The sequence below is a fragment of the Grammomys surdaster genome, unplaced genomic scaffold, assembly GCF_004785775.1.
Source record: "Grammomys surdaster isolate TR1022 unplaced genomic scaffold, NIH_TR_1.0 238, whole genome shotgun sequence".
NCBI lineage: Eukaryota > Metazoa > Chordata > Mammalia > Rodentia > Muridae > Grammomys > Grammomys surdaster.
Genome location: NW_021604683.1, coordinates 832170 through 851439, shown reverse-complemented (window position 1 = coordinate 851439; position 19270 = coordinate 832170). Strand labels below are relative to the sequence as shown.

The 19270-nt window shown below is 47.6% G+C and overlaps 1 protein-coding gene across 1 annotated transcript in view; it reads right to left on the bottom strand.

Moving 5' to 3' along the window:
• Window positions 1-649: 649 nt before the first annotated feature.
• Phactr3 (phosphatase and actin regulator 3) overlaps window positions 650-19270 on the bottom strand; it is a 160483-nt gene continuing 141862 nt past the window's right edge. The window contains exons 7-8 of the mRNA XM_028774144.1: window positions 18640-18887; window positions 650-807 (exon numbers count right to left, since the gene is read on the bottom strand). Coding sequence (XP_028629977.1) covers window positions 650-807; window positions 18640-18887 — 406 coding nt within the window. The remainder of the gene's footprint in view (window positions 808-18639; window positions 18888-19270) is intronic.

The following is a 19270-nucleotide window of genomic DNA, read 5'->3' as shown; positions in this document are numbered from 1 at the left end:
ACCCCAGAGAGTCAAGGAATCCACCATTTGTTTCCGTAGGCCACAGCCAGACTCTGAGGCAGGAGGAGAGCCTGACCCTGCTGTGACTGAGTGTGGAAGGATGCTAGTGTATCTCTCACCCTGTAGCACATAACGTATGGTGCACATTCTACCCCACAAAGTGTGGCAGTGTATGGACGCATTCGTGTGAGCACAGCTTCTCCTGAAAGACTCAGGTAATCAAACAAAGCTGGACCCAATTCTTAAAGGGAGATAACTGGGTGGACTTTATGAGGAGCTGTATGTAGCCTGAACTATCACAGCAAAGACATGTCCGCAGTAATTTGGTCCAGACCTTCTCTTCTGTGACTCTCCCTTCTTCATACGTCTCCCTTGGCTTGTGCAGACCACTGGTTCACCAAGGGGTATCTTGGTGAGATCTGGAGAACGTTTTGATTGTCCCAGGGAACACAACAGGTAGAGGTCAGGGATACTGCTGAGCTACAGGCACACAGACAGCCCCAAGAGAGAGGTATGTATTCCCGTGCAATGCCACGAGCAAGAAATCTGCTACAGATCCCACATCCCCCTGTGAGGCCAGTGTGGATTCCAGAGGCTGAGACATGTCCACATGTCTCTTGGTCCTCAGCATCGGTTTGCACGTGTTCACTTACTTGGAAAGTTTCATCTCTATCTGCTGTCGGATCTCCTGCCTCTCCTCATCGGTCCTCCTGGGGAAGATGTTCCGGTCCTCCAGCTCCTGCTTGCTCGGTCGGTTCCTCAGCTTCACCGCCAGCAACTCCTTCTTGCATTTCCTCGGCAGTGTTCCTGTGAGACCCATCAGGATGAGAAACAGGTCTTAGAGAACTGGCTCCACGTAGCCTTCAGGGGATGGGGTCAGGAGTTAGATCCAGGGGCCTAGAGCTGAAACTGGATGACCCATACATGCCGCATTGTGCTGTTTCCAGAGGCTCAGTGGGCAGTGCAGGGTGTATGATACCACATTAGCCCCCGACCCCGTCACATGCTCGACCACAGTGGGTATCATACATCCCAAGTGTCCAGGAACTAGATACCTGGGTGACCATAGCCCACATCCTCTTTCAAAGCCATCTGAATGAATTAGAGTGACTCTAGCTGTTGTGGCTGTGACTCCAGCCTCAGATAGCAATGACTTCTCTCCAGTGCCTTCCACTTTCTAACCACATACATGTGCTTTCAGTACATACAGCACGCCACCCTAGAGGCTCCCCTGCCTACCCTCTGCCTTGCCGGCATTGCTTATACATGACATCTCTCTAATCAGTAGGACACTGCTGGGTCAGGGTCTCCATCAGGAACTGGCGCCCTGTCTTATTTCCCTTGACTGGCAGCTGTTAACCACTCGTCCTTCTCTGTCTCCTCCTCTGAAGATTGGTTCAATGACAGCCACTCTCCCCTGAGAGACATGTGGACACCAGAGTCAGTCATTCAAGAATGTCGCAAGTGAACGCACGACCAGTTTGGCTCTGGGTCTGCCTGGCTCGGTTGCATCTTAGCATTTAGACATATGCATGCACATCGTAAGCATCACTCGAGAAATTCGAAAGGATAGAAAATCAGCCCCTGAGACAGAGCCTGCCCCCTCTGAGAAGCAGAAACACAAAACAAGGCAATATACAGAATGTGATACCTTAAGAGGAATTTAGGAGATAAAACACAAGTCTGCTGAGGTCTGAATGTCTAATTGGAGTCATTCATCATGTGCCTTACAGAGAAAGAAAAGGTTAATGTAAGTGGCTCAGGCAGAGACTCCATCCTGAGTCTGCCTTACTGGCTTTGCAAATGATGGCATCCTGGATTTGTTGGCTCATAGTCTGAAGAAGCCATACACACAACAGTTCCAGTTGGTGTTTCTGAAGGATGTGGTGACTTAGTGAACTGGGGGTATTTCAAGGATCTAGAGAGAAATTCTTTGTGAACGTTGGGGGGTTTTTGCCTGGTAAGGGAAAGTCAGCCATTCTCTGGGCACTGTGGCATGCTCAACCATAAGGGTCCACTGAGTGTGTGTCACCCTCACAGATGAGTCTGGAAGACACTGTGAATGCCTCAGGGTCATCATTACAAACCTGATTAAACTCACTCTTAACTGAGAGAGCCTGTCATGAGTACCTCTAGTCAGGAGTGGAAAGTTTCCCTGCATGAGATCTTTGTGAATTAATTTTCATCTGTGTATTCCAAGTCTCCAGAACTGCCACAGGACACACAGTAGGTCCACAGCCAAGAACTTCTGATTTTTCTTCACTAAGGTCTAGTCTGGAGGTTACCAAGGTCTGCTACTTGGCACTCAGGGGGAAATAATAACAAAGGGAAGGTTCCAGAGGAGGGGTATCTACAGAAAAGACTTCTGACAGGATTGGTCCTGAGGAACATGGGATACTGGCTTCTTCCTCAGGTACTGGTATGGTCCACTGACCACAGCACAGGACAGACCACAGCATGGGGCTGCACCTGGCCTTCCACTCTCCACACATGTTGTATCCCCTGTGAGGCTCAGCATGCTCCCCAAGTTTCAGCCTCATTAACCTCCAAGATTCACCCCAGAGGAGGAAAGATGGGTAATGGGCAATCTCTGCCTCCAGCACTCTGACATCATTCAGGTACAGATATCCTCAACTGCTACCTGTTCTGTCTTCTCAGGCCATAGAACCAGCCCTGTGTCCTTCCAGCTCTGACATGCCTGGCCCTACACACACACACACACACACACACACACACACACACACACACACACACACACGTGTGCTCAGGACTCAGACTTTTCCATGTCTGTCTGCTCGGCTCCTGCATATCTCCCACTGCTTCTGGATGCTAAGCTCTAACTGCTGAGGAGGGCTCATTATCTCCACAGCAGACCCGACTTCCTAACATCTAAGCCTAAGAAATCAGCTCCTATTCCTGTGCCTGTACCTGTACCTGAGTGTAGAAAAGGTATATCCGCCTTGGTTGGCACAGAAGCGAGCTGCTGGTACCCTGCCAGACCACAGAGACATGAGTGGCAGGCCAGAGGGAAACCCAGGGCTGCCCCAGCACCCATGCTTTTCAAGCATGACACCCATGAGTCAGGGTGTGTCGTTTTGTCACATACCTGCCTCACACCTGGTACCTAAAAGCAACAACAGGGACAGAAAGAGATGAGACAAGAGCAGCTGTGGTGGCCTCAAGTGCGCCAGGTGGGCTCTGCTGCGCATCCTCCCTGCAGTGCATTCTGTATGCTCTCTTGTATAAAGAGCCTGACGCACATTGACTCAGTGGAGAGAAATGGATCAAGTGAGCTCGGCAGTGGCGAGGGCCTCACTCGCTTGTTCTACTACATTTGAACTCGATAACGTGTGCAAGGTCATACTGCACAGAGTGACAGACAAACCCTACAGGGATCCAGTCCAGCCTGAGTTGCATCGTGAATCAAAGCCAGCCTGGGCTATATAGGATGCTGCCAAGAAAGAAGAGGACGGAGAAATGGGACCGTGAGCGTATCTACTTCTGCCTTGTGTGCATGGGCTGGATCCTCTCTTCTCTCCAAGAAAAGTAGGAGTCAGAGTATAAATGATTTTCAGGTTCTGGAAATGAGCAGAAATGGAGGGAAAGCTAGAGCGAGGGGCATTGAATGAGGCACACCCTAGGAGTCTAGCCGATGCCTTAGGATGGTTGTTGGGTTGCAGGGACCTAAAAAGAGCCTCAGAAACTGAGTTGAAGTTGAGATGATGAAGCAGAGAGGTCCAAGGGGCCCACATCTGGAGTCTGTGGGACAAACAGCTGGAAAACCTGAGCAAAAACCAAGAACCCCAAGGTGTGTACAGTCTGGCATCTGCCTATGAAAGAGGGCCAGGGAGACCCTGCCTGGGGCCTGAGGACACTGGGAGATCCAGTGCTGTGCCCTGTGACCATCAGTCAGGCTGGAACATGCTGTGATTGTTCAGACACTGGGACAGGTTCACAGATGGTCCTGGTCTTCGGAACAAACAGTGATGGGCTGGATGGAGCTCAGTTCCACTTCTGTCTATGAAATTGTAAAAACCAGACCAGGATGCGTGAGCTCGTTTCCAAGTAACCGGGCTGCTTCCCAGAATAAACCTCAACAGATATTTATAGGACTGGAAGAGCATCCGACAACCAAGAAATAGATTCACGATGTGTGTCAGCCAACTGAAACTCCCCACGCCTACAGAGATGCGGGAAGGGCTCGGCCAAGCTCCAGCAGCACGAAGAAGCCCATGTAGAGCCTGTCGTCACCATGGCTGACAGAGAGAACACCTCAGTGGTCTCCATAGACAGACAGGCACACTGGGGCACAATGAAGGGTCCCAGGGTCACCCAGAAGCAACACATTGAGAAGACATTCACTGGAAGACAGCTCAGATGATTCACACTCAACACATGCTAAAAATACCTCTCAGGATGAAGGCAAACACTTTTGCAGAAGCTAGAAAGCAGTAAGAATCAATGGCTATGAAAGATGGCAAAAGAAATCCTTTAGGCGGTAGGGAAAGGACTGACTTCAGAAGGAATCCTAAAATCTGAACAATGAAAGAGGAGGCACTGGGTGGTGCCTGCAATGTATAGACATATTTGTACTTAATTCTCTTGAAGGAAATCTATCTTTTAAAAAAATATTTTTCAGTTGTGTGTATTTGTATGTGGGTCTACGCATGTGTGGGGATAGGCTTCTCTGAAGGCCACAGAGGAAGACATTAGATTCCCCTGGAGCTGGAGTTAACAGGCAGTTGTGAGCTTCCCAACATTGCTAGAAACTGAACTTGGTTCCTCTGAAAGAGCAATGTGTGCTCTTAGCTGCTGAGCCATTCCTCCATACTAGGAAAACTGAGCAATAACAACAACAACAATAATAATAATATAACAGTGGAGAGGCAAAGAGATGTACTTACTGTAAGGTGATTGCCCCAAATGGAAGGCAGCACAATCAGGCTTCCAGGTATGGCTCAGTGGGCAGACTGCCTGCCCAGCAAGTGTGAGGCCCTCAGTTCAACCCTTAGCACTATGTAAGAGTCAGTCATGGTGGCAACCACTTGCTATCTCAGCACTAAAGAACTGGAAGCAGGGAAGTGGGAGAATCAGGAGTCCAAAGCCATCCTTAGCTACATAGTTAATTTTGGGGCAACCTGGACTACATGAGTTCCTATCTCAAAAACAAACAAGGCTGGAATGATGGCTCCATATTAAAAACACAGCCGTCTCTGCAGAAGACCTAGTTTTGATTCAGAGCAGCCACATTGGTGGCTCACAACCCTCTCAACTCAGCTCTAGGAGATCTGATGTCCTGGTATGACTCCCTGGGGCTTTTTCATACATGTGGTGCACATAAATACACCCAGACATGCACACATACAGATAAAATTGTTTCAAAACCCCACATACCCACAAGTAAATTTAAATGTGAAAAATCAATCATATTCATGTAAGAACACTCTAAATAAAAAAAAAGTATAGCTGAAAAGCAGGACCAAAGTCCACACTGTCACAAAATAACCACTAAGAAAGGAGAGGGAAGGGCACCCCCATTCTCATCCCAGTCAAAGAAACTTAAAGAAGGCCTATTTACAGACACAAAGAACCTCAGAGCAAACACATTTGTCAGAGACAGGAAGGATCACTCCATTGTCACAGAGAAATCACTCTACACGGAAATCATGAGGCGTCTAAAGCTTCTTTGGAGCTTCTGAATACGTAAATTAAAGCCCAAGAAAAACATGTAGGTCATAACTGTAGCCATGAGTCTCAGAGGTCTTTCCTCCATCATTCACAGAAGTTAGAGGGGCAGACTTGAACACACCCACCAACTCCACCAGGCTGACACAGAATTCATCCCCAGAACACCTTCAAAGATCATGTCCTCCTCCAAGTACATGAACCCTCTGTACCAGGACAGAGCTTGTTCTGGGCCATGAAACAACTCAATAGATTTCAAAGACCTTAATTCATATAGAACATGTTCTCAGACTAGGGTGGAACAAAATTGGAAATCAATAACGAAAAAGATCTCTTCAAAAATAACCGGATTAAATTAAAATATATATTTAACTTCTGAGAAGCCCAAAGTTCCAGGAAGAACTCACAACTGAAACACAGAGGATTTTGAAGCAAATGGAATATCTCAAAATGATGCTTCGGGGATGCTTAGAGCCTTGAGTGCCCTAATTAAAAAAGAGGAAATAACTCACACAATTGGCCATCCAGCCTATCTCAATAGCCTAGAAAAGGAATGAAGTAAATTATGGAGATGGACATAAGGCAATGCTAAAGTTCACAGTGGAAACCTGCTAAAACAAAAAGTCCATCAATGAGAAAGTTGGTAAGACTCTAGCACAAGAGAAGGAGAAGCAGAGAGAAAGCAGCCAGCATCAGGAACACAGGAGGTGATACACACCACCTGAGTCTGCAGATCTTAAAGAGATAGAACATGCCATCTCTAGTGACTTCATGCTAATAGACTGGCAATTTAGATGACATAAACTTACAATAGTTTTTATGTCAGCTTCTCAGGGTCATCTTGGAAGAAGTATTAATTGAGCGATGTTCGTCTTTAGGACTAGCTTGTAGCCAAGTCTAGAGAGCATTGTCTTTGATGGATGATTGACATGGGCCAGCCAAACTCATAGTGGGCAGTGCCACTCCTGGGCTGGTGGTGGTCCTGGATGCTATAAGAAAGTAAGCTGAGCAAGCCATGAGGAGCAAACCAATAAGCAGAGTTCAGCCATGGTCTCTGCTTCAGTTTCTGCCTCCTAGTTCCTGTCCTGGCTTTCCTGGAAGATGGACTCTAGTCTGGAAGATACAAGAAATCTTTACATCCCCAAGTTGCTTTTGGCTCTGGTGTTTCCTCACAGCGATGGGAAAGTAGCTAAAAACATAATTTCTGAGGCAATACAAATTACCAAAACTCACTTGAGCAACCATAACCAGCTCAGGCTGTGTATATTTAATACAAATAGCTTTTAGTTGATTCTGTGGGCCATGGTGACTCCTGGTGTCTACAACCTCTCTGCCTCCTACAATTCTTCTCCCCCTCTTCCTCTTCCCTGAGCTCCAAGGGGAGGGACCTGGTGGAGATCTCTAATTTTGGCTTTCTCTTCACCCAGTGTTCTGTTCCCATCAGCTTCTGCAGGAAGCCTCTCTAATGACAATTAGGCTATGCAATGACCTATGACTATAGCAGAATATCATTAGGAATTATTTTATTGATTTTTTTCCTATCCTAGGTCTCTGGGCTATCCAGCCTCTATATTCTGGTCATCCAGGCAGTGTCAGGGCATGGGCCGCCTCTCCGGGTTTGGGCCTCACATTAGACCAACCATTGGTTGGCCACTCTCACAAGTTCTATATAAACAAGACTTATAGGGGCTCACAGAGATTGAAGTAGTAATCACAGAGCCAGCATGAGACTGTTCTAGGTCCTCTGCATATATGCTATGGCTGTTAGCTTTGTTTTTGTGGGACTCCTAAAAGTATGAGTTGGGGAGGGGTATCTCTGACTCTTTTGCCTGCTCTTGGGACTGTTTTCCTCTTACTTGGAAGCCTACCAGACTCTGGATATGGACAGTGCATTGGATTCCTATACATGTATGCACACAGGCATACATGCACATGAGGGTATATATGCATTTGTGTAGATGCCAAAGGTCAGCCTTAAGTGTCTTCCTTAGTCTCTCCCCATCTTAATTTTTGAGAGAGGGTCTCTCACTGAACCTGGAGCTCACTGAATGTTCTAGACAATCTGGCTAGCCAGACCCAGGGATCCTCTTGTCTCTGTCTTCCCAGAGATTAAAGGTACACATGCTATTACACCTAGTTTTTTTTTAATGGATGCTGGGGTCATTACTCAGATCCTAGAGTGTGAAGGGCAAGCAAGCAGTTTACCTTTGAGCCATCTTCCCAGCCTTTGTCTGTTTCCTTCAACCATTAAATACCTTCGTACAACCCAGAGATTCTACTCTTTGTATTCCCCCAAAGAAACAAAAATGTGTACACATGAAGGCTTACACACAAGTAGCTGCCAGGTCTGGGTCCATGCTAACTGCATACCACCCAAGTGTCCATCAGGGACTGCTATAGCCATGCAAAGACTAGAGACTAGCCAAGTATTCAACTATGGAAAGTGGGCTACTGATTCCTCTACAAACTTTGTGTGTCTCAGAAGAACTTGGAAGAAGCCAGCTGGAATCGTACTTTTTCTATGTGCCAAGAATAATCTAGAAACCCCACCCACCCAAGGGGAAAAACTGGGTAAGTAGATGTGCTTCAGAGAACATGGCTCTCTGCATGGCTATAGTCAATTAAGAAGGTGCAAGAGCCCAAACATGACTAAGTCACCAGCTCTGTCATTAGGAGTCACGGAGCAAGCCTTACATAGAAAGGAACCATGATGTAAAAATCCTGGATACAAAGACCTACAAGATGGGGGTTTCCTCCTGAGTCTACATGGGGAAGCTTGCATTCCAACCTCATGAAATTCACACAAATAATCCAGAGACAGCCTGGTTTCTTGCTTTGGTTTTAAAAGCAAAATACTACAACGTTAGTAAAAACAAGAGAATAGCTTTATGACTTGAGAAAACTTTTTTTTCAGTTTGTTTTAGGCTAACACACACCTCTAGGCTTAGTGTGGCATGTCCCTATATATGTGTCATTCTATGTCACAAAGCATACATACATGCTTTGTGCTCATCTATGACCCTCCATATATGCATATTGATTTTCCATATAAGAGCCACAAGATACAAGCAAGCCCATAGTCACAGAAGCGTGACTGAGATTCCTGGGCATAGGGCACAGATGTCCTGGGGAAGCCAGAGGTGAGTAATATAATGGGGGGGGGGGGTACAGGAAGTGATGGGAAGCCATGCTCTCTCAATTGTGGTAATAATGCACAGATACTGTCCATGTTTTATGTGGCCAAGTACATCTCACTGAAGTTATATAAAAAGTGACTGAAGACATCCTAGCATGTAGTTCTGACAAACTGGCAAAATCATGATTTGGAATGCTTCTATGTACCTCCTTTCAAAGGTTCAGCCATTGCCTTGGGTTACCTGTGGTTCCTCTCCCTGGCGCTCCCAGAGCGAACACACAGTCTATACCCAGGAGGGCATCCCATCCCCTGTACCTTCTCCCTGACTACTCTTCTACAGAAACTTCCTCTCACTTCCTGGAGTATGTCCAGGCCTGTCTGGTCTTTGTACCAGCTGTTCCTCATGCTCATAATTCTCCCTGAATGACTGGTTCCTTCTCGAAACACCTTAGCTCCTACATCACCCCCTGGGGGCTGCCGTGCTATGTGGACTGAGTCATTACTCTCAGGCTCCTCAACTAGGTGGTGTCCACCACAACCCTGCTATCTTGTGTGTTGTCTGTGGTACTCCTAAGCTATGGGCTCCAAGAGAGAAAGGAATCCTATCTACCTTTGTCACTTGATCCCAAGGGCCCAAAACAGGGCTGGCCATATAGAAGATGCTCAGATAAATTGTCCAAGAGAGGGTGGGTCTAGACCTGTCCATCCTTCCTAGACCCCTAGTCTGCTCCCTGCTGTACCTAACACCACCACCACCCCCAGCCACCATCATGACCAAATGGGCACCTTAGCCAACAGAGCTGGCAGCTTCTCTCTAGAGAGAGGAGAAAAGTATTGGATTAGCTACGCCTGGCAGGAAGGAAATGCTTTCCCTGCTAGTCCTGTGTGGTCGGGGATATGGGAAAGAGCAAGGAAGGTAGGGGACTGGTCTCACATGATCTCATCTGCAGGAGGAAAAATCTTACATGTGCACCTGAATCTGGATATGCACTGAAGGTGACCTGCTCCTCCGTGGTAGGTAAGAACTGGACCCTGGAGAATCCCCTGGGGAGGCAGCTGTACTTGGGAGATGGAATTGGAGGTGATTCCTTTTAAACTGAAGTGGGGTGGACTTATCACCTGTTCTCACACAAAAGTAGACATGTCACATGGCCCCCAGTCTCCCTGTTACCAGGCAACTCTCTTTAAAATCAGGAGTCCCAAGAGAGCAAGACAGGAAGTGATTTGTCTCCACACGGAGCTACAGCCAGGCCCTCCTAACAGGCGAGAGGGCTTGTTCCAGCCCCTGTAATTAAAGCTGAAAGGAGACCAGGACTTCGTTCCTCCCCAGCTAACAAATTAAAGGAGACTGGTGCCAATGGACAACTGTTCTGGGGAGTGGCCATCTGAGAGCAGAGTTGGCCACCTTCTGCCTCAGAGAAGCATGAGCTCTGCTTCAGATACAAAATGTCTGTGCACTTGGGTGCTGCAAATGTTTTAAACTGACAGTAGACGGGATAAAAGCCATCTCCTTCCCAACCTGAACCTCAGATCTAGAAGAAACTATAGTCCAGGCTGGCCTGGGTACCACCTTGTGGAAGTGCTGCGCCTGGATGCTAACTCTGGCAAGGACACCCGAATAAGTGGGAATTTAGAAATTATATGTTTGTGTATATACCTGAGTGCGCCTGTGTACCACATGCATGCCACGCCCTAGGAGGTCAGTAGGGGTTCCAGATCCCCTGAAATGGAGGTTCTGAGCTGCCTGTCTCAAAACAATAACAACAACAAATGCTGTTTTAGTTGCTAGCTCTGGATTTAATTTAAAACTAACGAGTTTGTTTAATGAATTTTGGTTTGGGATTAAGATAGAATTTCCAACAATTTCTGATATGGCTCTAAATACGTCTGCTATTTTTTTCAAACTCAATATTTAAGCAAAGCAGCACCCTTGGCATTGGTGACTGTAAAATCAAAACATCAGTCAGCTCCAAAAGACACTGAAGAGTGCCTGGGACCTGCAGAATCAAACACGCAGCTAAGACAGTGGTTCCTGCAAACAGCATCCATCTCACTGGTGTGCGACTGTGCTTCACTCTTAATAAATGGTAAGATGGTGATATGTGCACCAAAGAACTGATCTAATTAAACTTATTTGTGACTTTTACTCAGTGAGCATGCTGTTTGTATACCTATTTTGTAGTTCTATATATCCAGGGTTATATAAAAACTTCTCAGGTGAAAGGAAGTTGTGGGTTGGGAATAGGAGGCCTGGGTCTAGCAGCACCTCCTTGCCATAGCTGTCAGCTGCACAGTGGGAGTCTCTGTGAGCCTCTTAGCAGCAATGAGAGTTCCATCAGCTGTGTGGAGATGTGTGTAAAGCATTTTAACAGCATAAAGACTTCATCATACAAGGGTGTTCTCATCATGAGAACATGTCATGGAGTTGGACAGATGGCTCAGGGGTTGAGAGCATTGGCTGTTTTAGCAGAGGAGTCAGTTTGATTCCCAGCACCCATGTGGTGGCTCACAACTACCTGTCACCTCAGTTCCATGGAATCTGGGGCCTGCTTCTGCCCCTAGTGGGCACTGCATGTATTTGGTACGCTTACTTATAGAGAAATACTCATATACATAAAAGTAAATAAGTCACTAAAAGAAGCAGCCTGAGGGAGGAGAATTTATTTTGGCTTATAGTTTGGTGGGGGGAAAGTCACCACGGCTAGGAAGACAATGACAAAGGGGCTGTGAATGTAGCATGAACCTCAGGTGGCTGCTTACACGGTGCCTTAGGGAACAGAAAAGGTGGGTGCCTGCTCAGCAGGGTCCTCTGCTCCCTCCTTCCCTTCCCTGTGTATCTTTTCTTCATAGCCAGTCTATGGGTCCTTCCTCCTCAGCTAAACCTTCCTAGAAACACCCATCTGGGTGTGTCTGTGAGGATGTCTTTTAAGTGATTCTAAATCCACTCAAGTTGATGACCAAGATTAACCATTACACCACATAAGCCTGTTAGCTACAAAGAAAACTCAATAACTACCTATTAACTGTCAGAAAGCCCCACATAGACATCTGTCCAAAGCACACACAGCTCAATAAACATCTGTCAGCTTCATAGAGACCACAATGGATTGAGTTTATTGCAAAGGCAGGACAGTGTAAGCCCTGACAACCTCCCAAACACCTGCTGCTTTCACAACAGCAGACTTCAAATTCTCCTGTAAAGTCATTACAATAGGATGGTATCAATTCAAGAAGATAGAGCCCAGATATAGACCCCTGTGAGGTCAGCTGACTGCCTGTAAAGGTGCCAAGACCATACAATGGAAGAAAGTACATTATCTGTGACAAACAGTGGCCAGGGAAACGGAGGTCAGACCTGAGGTATCAAGTCACACACGAGCTCCTGCCCCACACCTCTTCCTCTTATCTCATACTATCACGAAGAGCAACATGGACAAGGGGAAGGTGTTGACATAAGACTTAAAACTGCAGGATTATAACAAGAAAACACTAGGGGGAGTGCTCCAGAGCATTGTGGGTAAAGATTTCCTGTATAAGACCAAAGGTCCAAGTGTAAAAGAAAACAATAACCCGTGTGATAGCATCAAATCAAAACACTTCTACATGTCAACGGCAACCGGCAGAGTAAGGAGGCCACACCCCTGAGGAGACGGACCGTGTGTGCAAGCCCTCCGCTAGACATGAGGTCAATACCAAAACTGCAGAAGAAATTCATACCAGTAGCAAGAAGACAAAGAGTCCACTTTTTAAATGCAGGAAAGGACGAATTGAAAATGAACAAATGAGGAGTACTGAGGCTCAGTAGGAGAAGGTCAGTCACAGAAGCCTGAGGAATTAAGTTCAGATCCCAGCACTGGGGAGGCACAGGGAGCATCCAAGAGGCTCCAGCTCAGCCAGTCTGACCAACGAAAAGACTTCATCTCCGAAGAGGTGGGGAGCAATAGAGGAGACACGAACGCCCAGCCCGCCGAGGCACACACACACATGCATACACAGAAGACAGACAGACCTCCACGATGGACAGACAGTCCATTGTCACCACCGCCCATGAGGGACGCGAGTTACATAACAGGGGATGCCAACCCTCACCTGCCAGAAATGGCTACCAGGGAAAAGGCAGATGGGAGTGAGGGTTGGTCAGGAGAAAGGAAGATCCTTGTGCACTGCTGGTGGGAGTCCTATCAGCGGTCAGCCTGAGGCTTCTCGGGAATGCATACTCTGCTATCACAAGCACAGTTGTGCCAGTCTTGAGAATGAATCCATAGGAACTAAAATCAGTATAGCAGGGGCTTGGTGGTTAAGACCGCTTGATGCTCTTCCAGATGACAAAGTCCCCTGCACCCGTGTCCTACAGCTCACAATAGCCTGTGACTCCAGCTCTTCAGGCTTCATACATGGCATATATATATGTATATATATGTATATATATATATATATATATATATATATATATATATTTAATTAAACTCAGTGTGCCGGAGAGCTATCTGCTCGCCTGTGTTTATGGAAGCTTAGTTTACTAAATATAAGACAGAAGATCAATCTAGGAATGAATGGATAAAGGCTGCACAGGATAAAGGCAGAGTATAATACTGTTTTGCTTTAGCAAAGGAAATTTACTTCACCGGGTACCATCTTGGTGAACCTTGGAGGGCACAATGTTGAGCAAACCCCTCCAGCACAAAGAGGCAAGCGCCATGTGCTTTTGGTGACGTGTTTTAAGCTGTCGAACTGATGGAAGTTTGAGGTAAATTGTGGTTATCCGAGGCTGGAATTTGGTGACGTTGGGGGTGGGACAAGAGATGTCAATGGATGTCAGAGTAAACCTTCAGGTAATCTTAGGTAAGGCGTTCAGTGACCTGCACTGTGTGTGCGGCTACAGTAAAACTCCACAGTGTTTCAAAATGGTGAAAGGAGAGTTTTAAATGATAGCACTTCCTGTCATGACAGCTAATGAGCTTGCTTGCTGGCCTGCATTGATCCTTCTGAAATGATCAAATATTGGCATGCATAGGAACATCACACAGTGTCAATGCAGGGTCTATATAGTTGTCATTTGTCACTGAAAACAAAGTTAAGGGGTTAGGCCTGGAGAAGCAACTCAATGGGTAAGGTGTAAGTACAAACCTGAGGACCTGAGTTCAAATCCCCAGGAACTGGGTAAAAAGCAGGACTTGCCCTCATATATGCCTGTGCAGTGAGGAGGCAGGGACAAAATGTCACTGGGGCTTGCAGGATGGCTGTCAGCCTGACTCCAGCTTCAGTGAGACCTGTCTCAGAAAGTAGTAAGACTGGGATATCAGACACACCCACGCACATCCCCCACACAAAGCCAAACAAATGCACGAAGGCTTTGATTCTCCACTGTGGCTGGACTTCAGGACTGACTGCTAATTTAATCAGTTTCTCCAAAGAAGTGGAAGCAACAGTATATTTATTCACACTGTCCGCAGAAATACATACATGTGTGCATACAGATTCATGAGTCTATCATCAAACACTCTGCTCATCCAGCTGTGTGTGTGTTGGAGGGTGGGACAAGTTCAAAACTCAAAACCACCCCATGGAGCCAGGAGCTCAGCAGGGCTAAGGACTGACAGAACTTCTTCCCTGGGGAAACCATAAATTAGCTCTGAAGATCTTCAAGCCCTTTATAGTCTTCACCCAACATCCACATCCCTGAGGGCACCTCCTCCTGTCAATCACCCAAGGGCATATGGTACCCACACCTATAGCACATTTTCACAGTACCCCATGAGCATCTGATGAAAAACCTTGAAGGACTTTCTAACCAGGGTGACACACAGGTACTCAGAAGGCTGTAAGCTACAACGGCTAGGTCCTGGGGCAGTCAACTTACTTCCTCTAGAGAGGGAACACCTAGGTGAATTTAAACACAGCGTAAGGACAGAGGTTGCAGTATAGACTTTGATGTTCACATCTCTACTCCAGTCACCTCTCTGGAAGTCCTACTCCATGTTCAGGGCCACTCACAAGCAGGTTTTATAGCCACTAGCACTGAACAGGGCACCTATGAGAGGGAAGCCCACAAGCCTACTTTGAACTGCACAGCCGAAAACCTAGATTCAATGAGCCAGCTAGTTCTTTTCCCTCTGCTTCAAAAAGAAGAGACAAAATAGAATTTGCCACATCAGGATGTTATCCATAGAGGCAGTAGATCACACAAGAACTGTGAGAGAGGTAATCGGTAAGAAGCACCAAGTACCAGCTCCGAGAAGACAAAAACATCAAGGCGGTACTGTTTGTGACTGTGGCTGGACACTGAGTCCCCCTCAGACATCTCTGCTGCTTGGTGTCCAGTGAGGACAAACATAGCCTTGCCTTACCTCATCTTCACCCAAAATGCCCACCAGGTTGTCTGAGAGAGAGAGAGAGAGAGAGAGAGAGAGAGAGAGAGAGAGATAGAGAGAGAGAGAGAGAGCGCGCGCGAGCGCCACCCGCCACCGCCACCTGCTGGCCACAAAGCATGTATTTCCCAGCCCAGAGCCTGAGCTTACCAGGAGAGGTGAATTTGATGAGTCCTTTATGCTGTCCTCCCTACACAGAAAACGGGATTCAAATGACACATGCTTTTCACATGTCCACAGAGGAGAATGCATCTGGGGGGGGTCACTTCCCTTTTACATCTGGGCCACACTTGGAACCCTTGAGCAGCGTGCTCTGTGTCACGTTGGCCGTGGTGCCCACTGTCTGTGTCTATTTTTCTTAGGAGTCCATCTCTTCGGCCTGATGACCTCTGCAACTGGCTTTTTTAGGTAGCAGAAATACAGCTGGCTGGTCCTAAGTCATATCAAGTTAAAGACATTCTATGTCTTCTCTATACTGTCTACTTTTCTTGTTACTGTGACAAATGCCTGGCAATAAACAATGTAAGATTTTATCTCGGCTCAAGGCCTGAGAGGACAATATGCCACAGTGAAAGGAGATGGGGGCTATGGGTCACATGCATCCACTGTCAGGAAACAGAGGGAGGTGAAGGCTCGCCCACAGCCTGCTTCTCTCTCTACTCTCTTCATCCGCCGGGCCCTCAGCCTGCAGGACAGTCATGACCACCCTGGGTAGGTCTTCTCCTACCTCTGAAGGATTAAACCTCACTGAAAATGTCCTCCCAGACTAACCAGGGGTGTCTCCTCAGTGTACTCAAATCCAGTGACGCTGACCACGATGATCGACACTCAGCGTCCTTCTGTGCCCCGCCTTTATAATATGCTGTGTGTCTGAGTGTGGAGGTGAGTTTAGTTGTTTAAAAGGCAATGAAAGTGGATTCACAAGGCTCTTGTCTCCTCAGGGTTTCTAGGAGATGCTCATACCTCAGAGCTCAGACATCCTGCCACCCCGTCAGAGGTCTCCTATCCAGGTGGGATGTCACTGATGTAATGATGTCTATTGACCATCACCCAGAGCAATCCGATACCCCATTACAGGCAACACCCCTGTGAAACTCTGCAGAGCCCAGCTTAATGGACAGCAGGTGCTGGGAACAATGGACCATGTTTGAAGGCACGTGAGGCTGTCACACTAGGTTAAAGGATATGACTGGTATCTGGTGGGTGGGGCTAATGAATGATCCTCAGCACCCTATAGGACATGGATGACCCACCACAAATACATTTATGGCCTCAAATGTCCATCATGGGCAGACACAGAAGCCTTTGTGTTCAACAGCTGTTCTTTGGGTGTGTGAGAGAGCCATAGGGTAGACTCCATAAGCAAAGCCTCTGGAGCAGACAATATGAACTTTTAAACTGGCTCTTTAGGCAAGCCATGCTCAGTTCAACCACAGAGGTGAGCAAGCCTGACCAAGGTCACAATGCTAGGAAAGGATGTATCAGTACTCGGAGGCTGAACCCTAAGGAAAGCCTCTCAGTGCTATGAGCAGAGGGAGGAAATCTGTGTGGTAACGCGGATGGTCCTCTGCCGAGAACCCCAAGCCACAACACCTCCGTCCCTAAATTCCTATTGTGAAGCCTGAGCCTTCACAGCCTTCCTGGGACAGTAGCTAAGTTGCGTTTAGGAGATGGTAACTCATGAACTTCATGATGAGATTAATGACTTTATAGGACAAGCCTCTCTTTCTACCATCGGAGGCTGCCACAAGACACACAACCCGGGAAACAGGAAGCAGCCACCTCCAGACATCAGATCTTGGATTTCCAGGTAAGCCCATAACATTCTGTTAGAGTAGCCAAGCTGTGGCAGCCTGGGTGAAGTTAGAGACCTGCCTCAGCATAGCTGGGGCATGGCTGGGCCACGCCCTCTGTGGGCTGGCCCTGCAGCTTGTGAGCATAAACAACTGACGTGGATAGGCTCTGCATGCAGGGACAAACAACAGAGGGAGCTGAGAAAGTTCCAGAAAAGTTTGCTTCATCACTCATCTTCCTGTAGAAGCCCTCAGAACCATGTTCCTGCCCTCATCTATGACTCCCCTGGGCCAGACATGACAGATAAGCCCACGTGGGCTCTAGCCACGGGTAGAAGATGGGAGAAAAGACAAACACATCCAGGTCCTTCTAGAGCAGCGGTTCTCAACCCATGGGTCCTGCACATCAGATATTTACCTTATGATTCATACCAGAAGTAAAATTATAGTTATGAAGAAGCAGTGAAATAATTTTATGGTCGTGGGTCACCGTAACCTGAGGAACTATGTCAAAGGCCACAGCATTAGGAAGGTTGAGAACCACTGATCTAAACACATTGAAATGGCTTCTTGTGGAACCTGCCATTCATTACTGGAAGATTCTCAGAAGGTCCTGCTGCCTTTGACCCTTCAAATCAAGTGTTCTGAGGGCTGACCTGGGCCGGGTCTGAGGTTCCCAGGCAACAAAATACACAGGTGTCTGTCCCTGTGGGGGCTTTGCCTCCTGTGGCTCTGAGTCAGGCTCTCACCTCAGCATGATCTAACAATACCCTGTAGACGGCGATGCCCACATCCATCATGTGAGGACTTCAAGCTCAAGGGTATGCATGTACATGTTCTGAAACTCACTCAGCCAAGTGCTGCACTGAGAGACAAGTGTGCCACCATCTAACTACAGCCAAGGGGCTGCTGAAAGGAAAGAGTGGAGCTGTCAGCCATGCCTAAAGAGAAGGGTTTCAGACCAAGGGACTTTGGAACATCCTACCTTCTCTTTACATGGCAATGGTCTGCAGGAATAGGGTTTGGAATTCCTACCTCCCCAACATCAGCAGGAGGAGGGAGGGAGTGGGGGAGGGGGAGGGAGGGGGAGAGGGGGAGGGGCTGTAGTCCTTTCTCTGTCCCTGAGCACAGTGCCCAGGACACGAGTCACTCAGACCTGGAGGACACAGACCTGGACTCTGAGACCCTGAGAGAACTCTGTCTTACACAAGTCCACACATCTGTCCGTTCATGTCACTTCTGATATGGCTATTGATGGATACTGGGGATCCATCAATTACTAAACTTTCGTCTCCCCTCCCTATTTCATCTAGTTTAGAGTCAGCATGCAAAACCGTGGCCATGTACATGCTACCGCCGTGCCTTTGGTCAGGTCATGCTTAGGGGTGTCATGTCAAGATCACTCACAGGTCCACTTAGTGTGTTGCCAAAATCCATTGGAACAAACATCCAACCTTCCAGACACAAGTTCACCCAATGTCTTTATAGTCTTTGTTGGGCCTGGCACCCCCAGGGAAGGGCTCCCCCATCTCTTTAGTGCAGGCCTTCCACTTTACCCCTTCCTAGCCAGTGGCTAGCAGAAAAGCTCCCGCTTCCATGTGGCTCTGGGTGACCTAGCACAGGCTGATACCCCTCCCCCAGCCGCTGCCTTCCTCACCGGAGATGATAGAGTCGTTGAGCGCCTCCTCATCCTGATACAGTAGCAAGTCATCCTTGAGCTCGGAGCTCAGTATCAGATTCTCCTTGTTCTCCTCGGAGTCTTTGGCAACAGTCCACTTGTTCTCCGAGGCCCCGTCAAAGCTCCACGCCTCGTCCCTCTCCTTGCCCCGCTCCATGCTGGACGTCCTGGACAGACGCACATCCATCCGCTTCTTCGGAGACCCTCTGCATTCCCGCCCTTGAAAACTAAATGGGAAAGATGGTCCCTGTTACATGTGCCCACTTTTCTAGAAAGCCACAGACATCAATGTGGGACCTGGTGAACTCTCCAGGGGTGGCCTTGTGTCGAGAGCTTTAAAGAGAACCTGAGACTTTGAGCCTATAGTACTTGGCTCTGTGCTGTGCCCTGCCGAAAGCAGAGGGCATATGCTAAGTCCTGCCGATATGTATACTTCAACCATTCAGACCAACAGTTTTAGAGATCTGAGGAAGACAGTGTGTAACCCCAGTAGGCCACTGCACTGGCATGTGTTCGGGGGCTGCCTCTCCTCCTCAAGTACCCTTTTCTTCACACCAGCTGTAAGCCACCAAAATCAAGGAAGCAGTGGGTTGGGGTACCTTGTATTCTC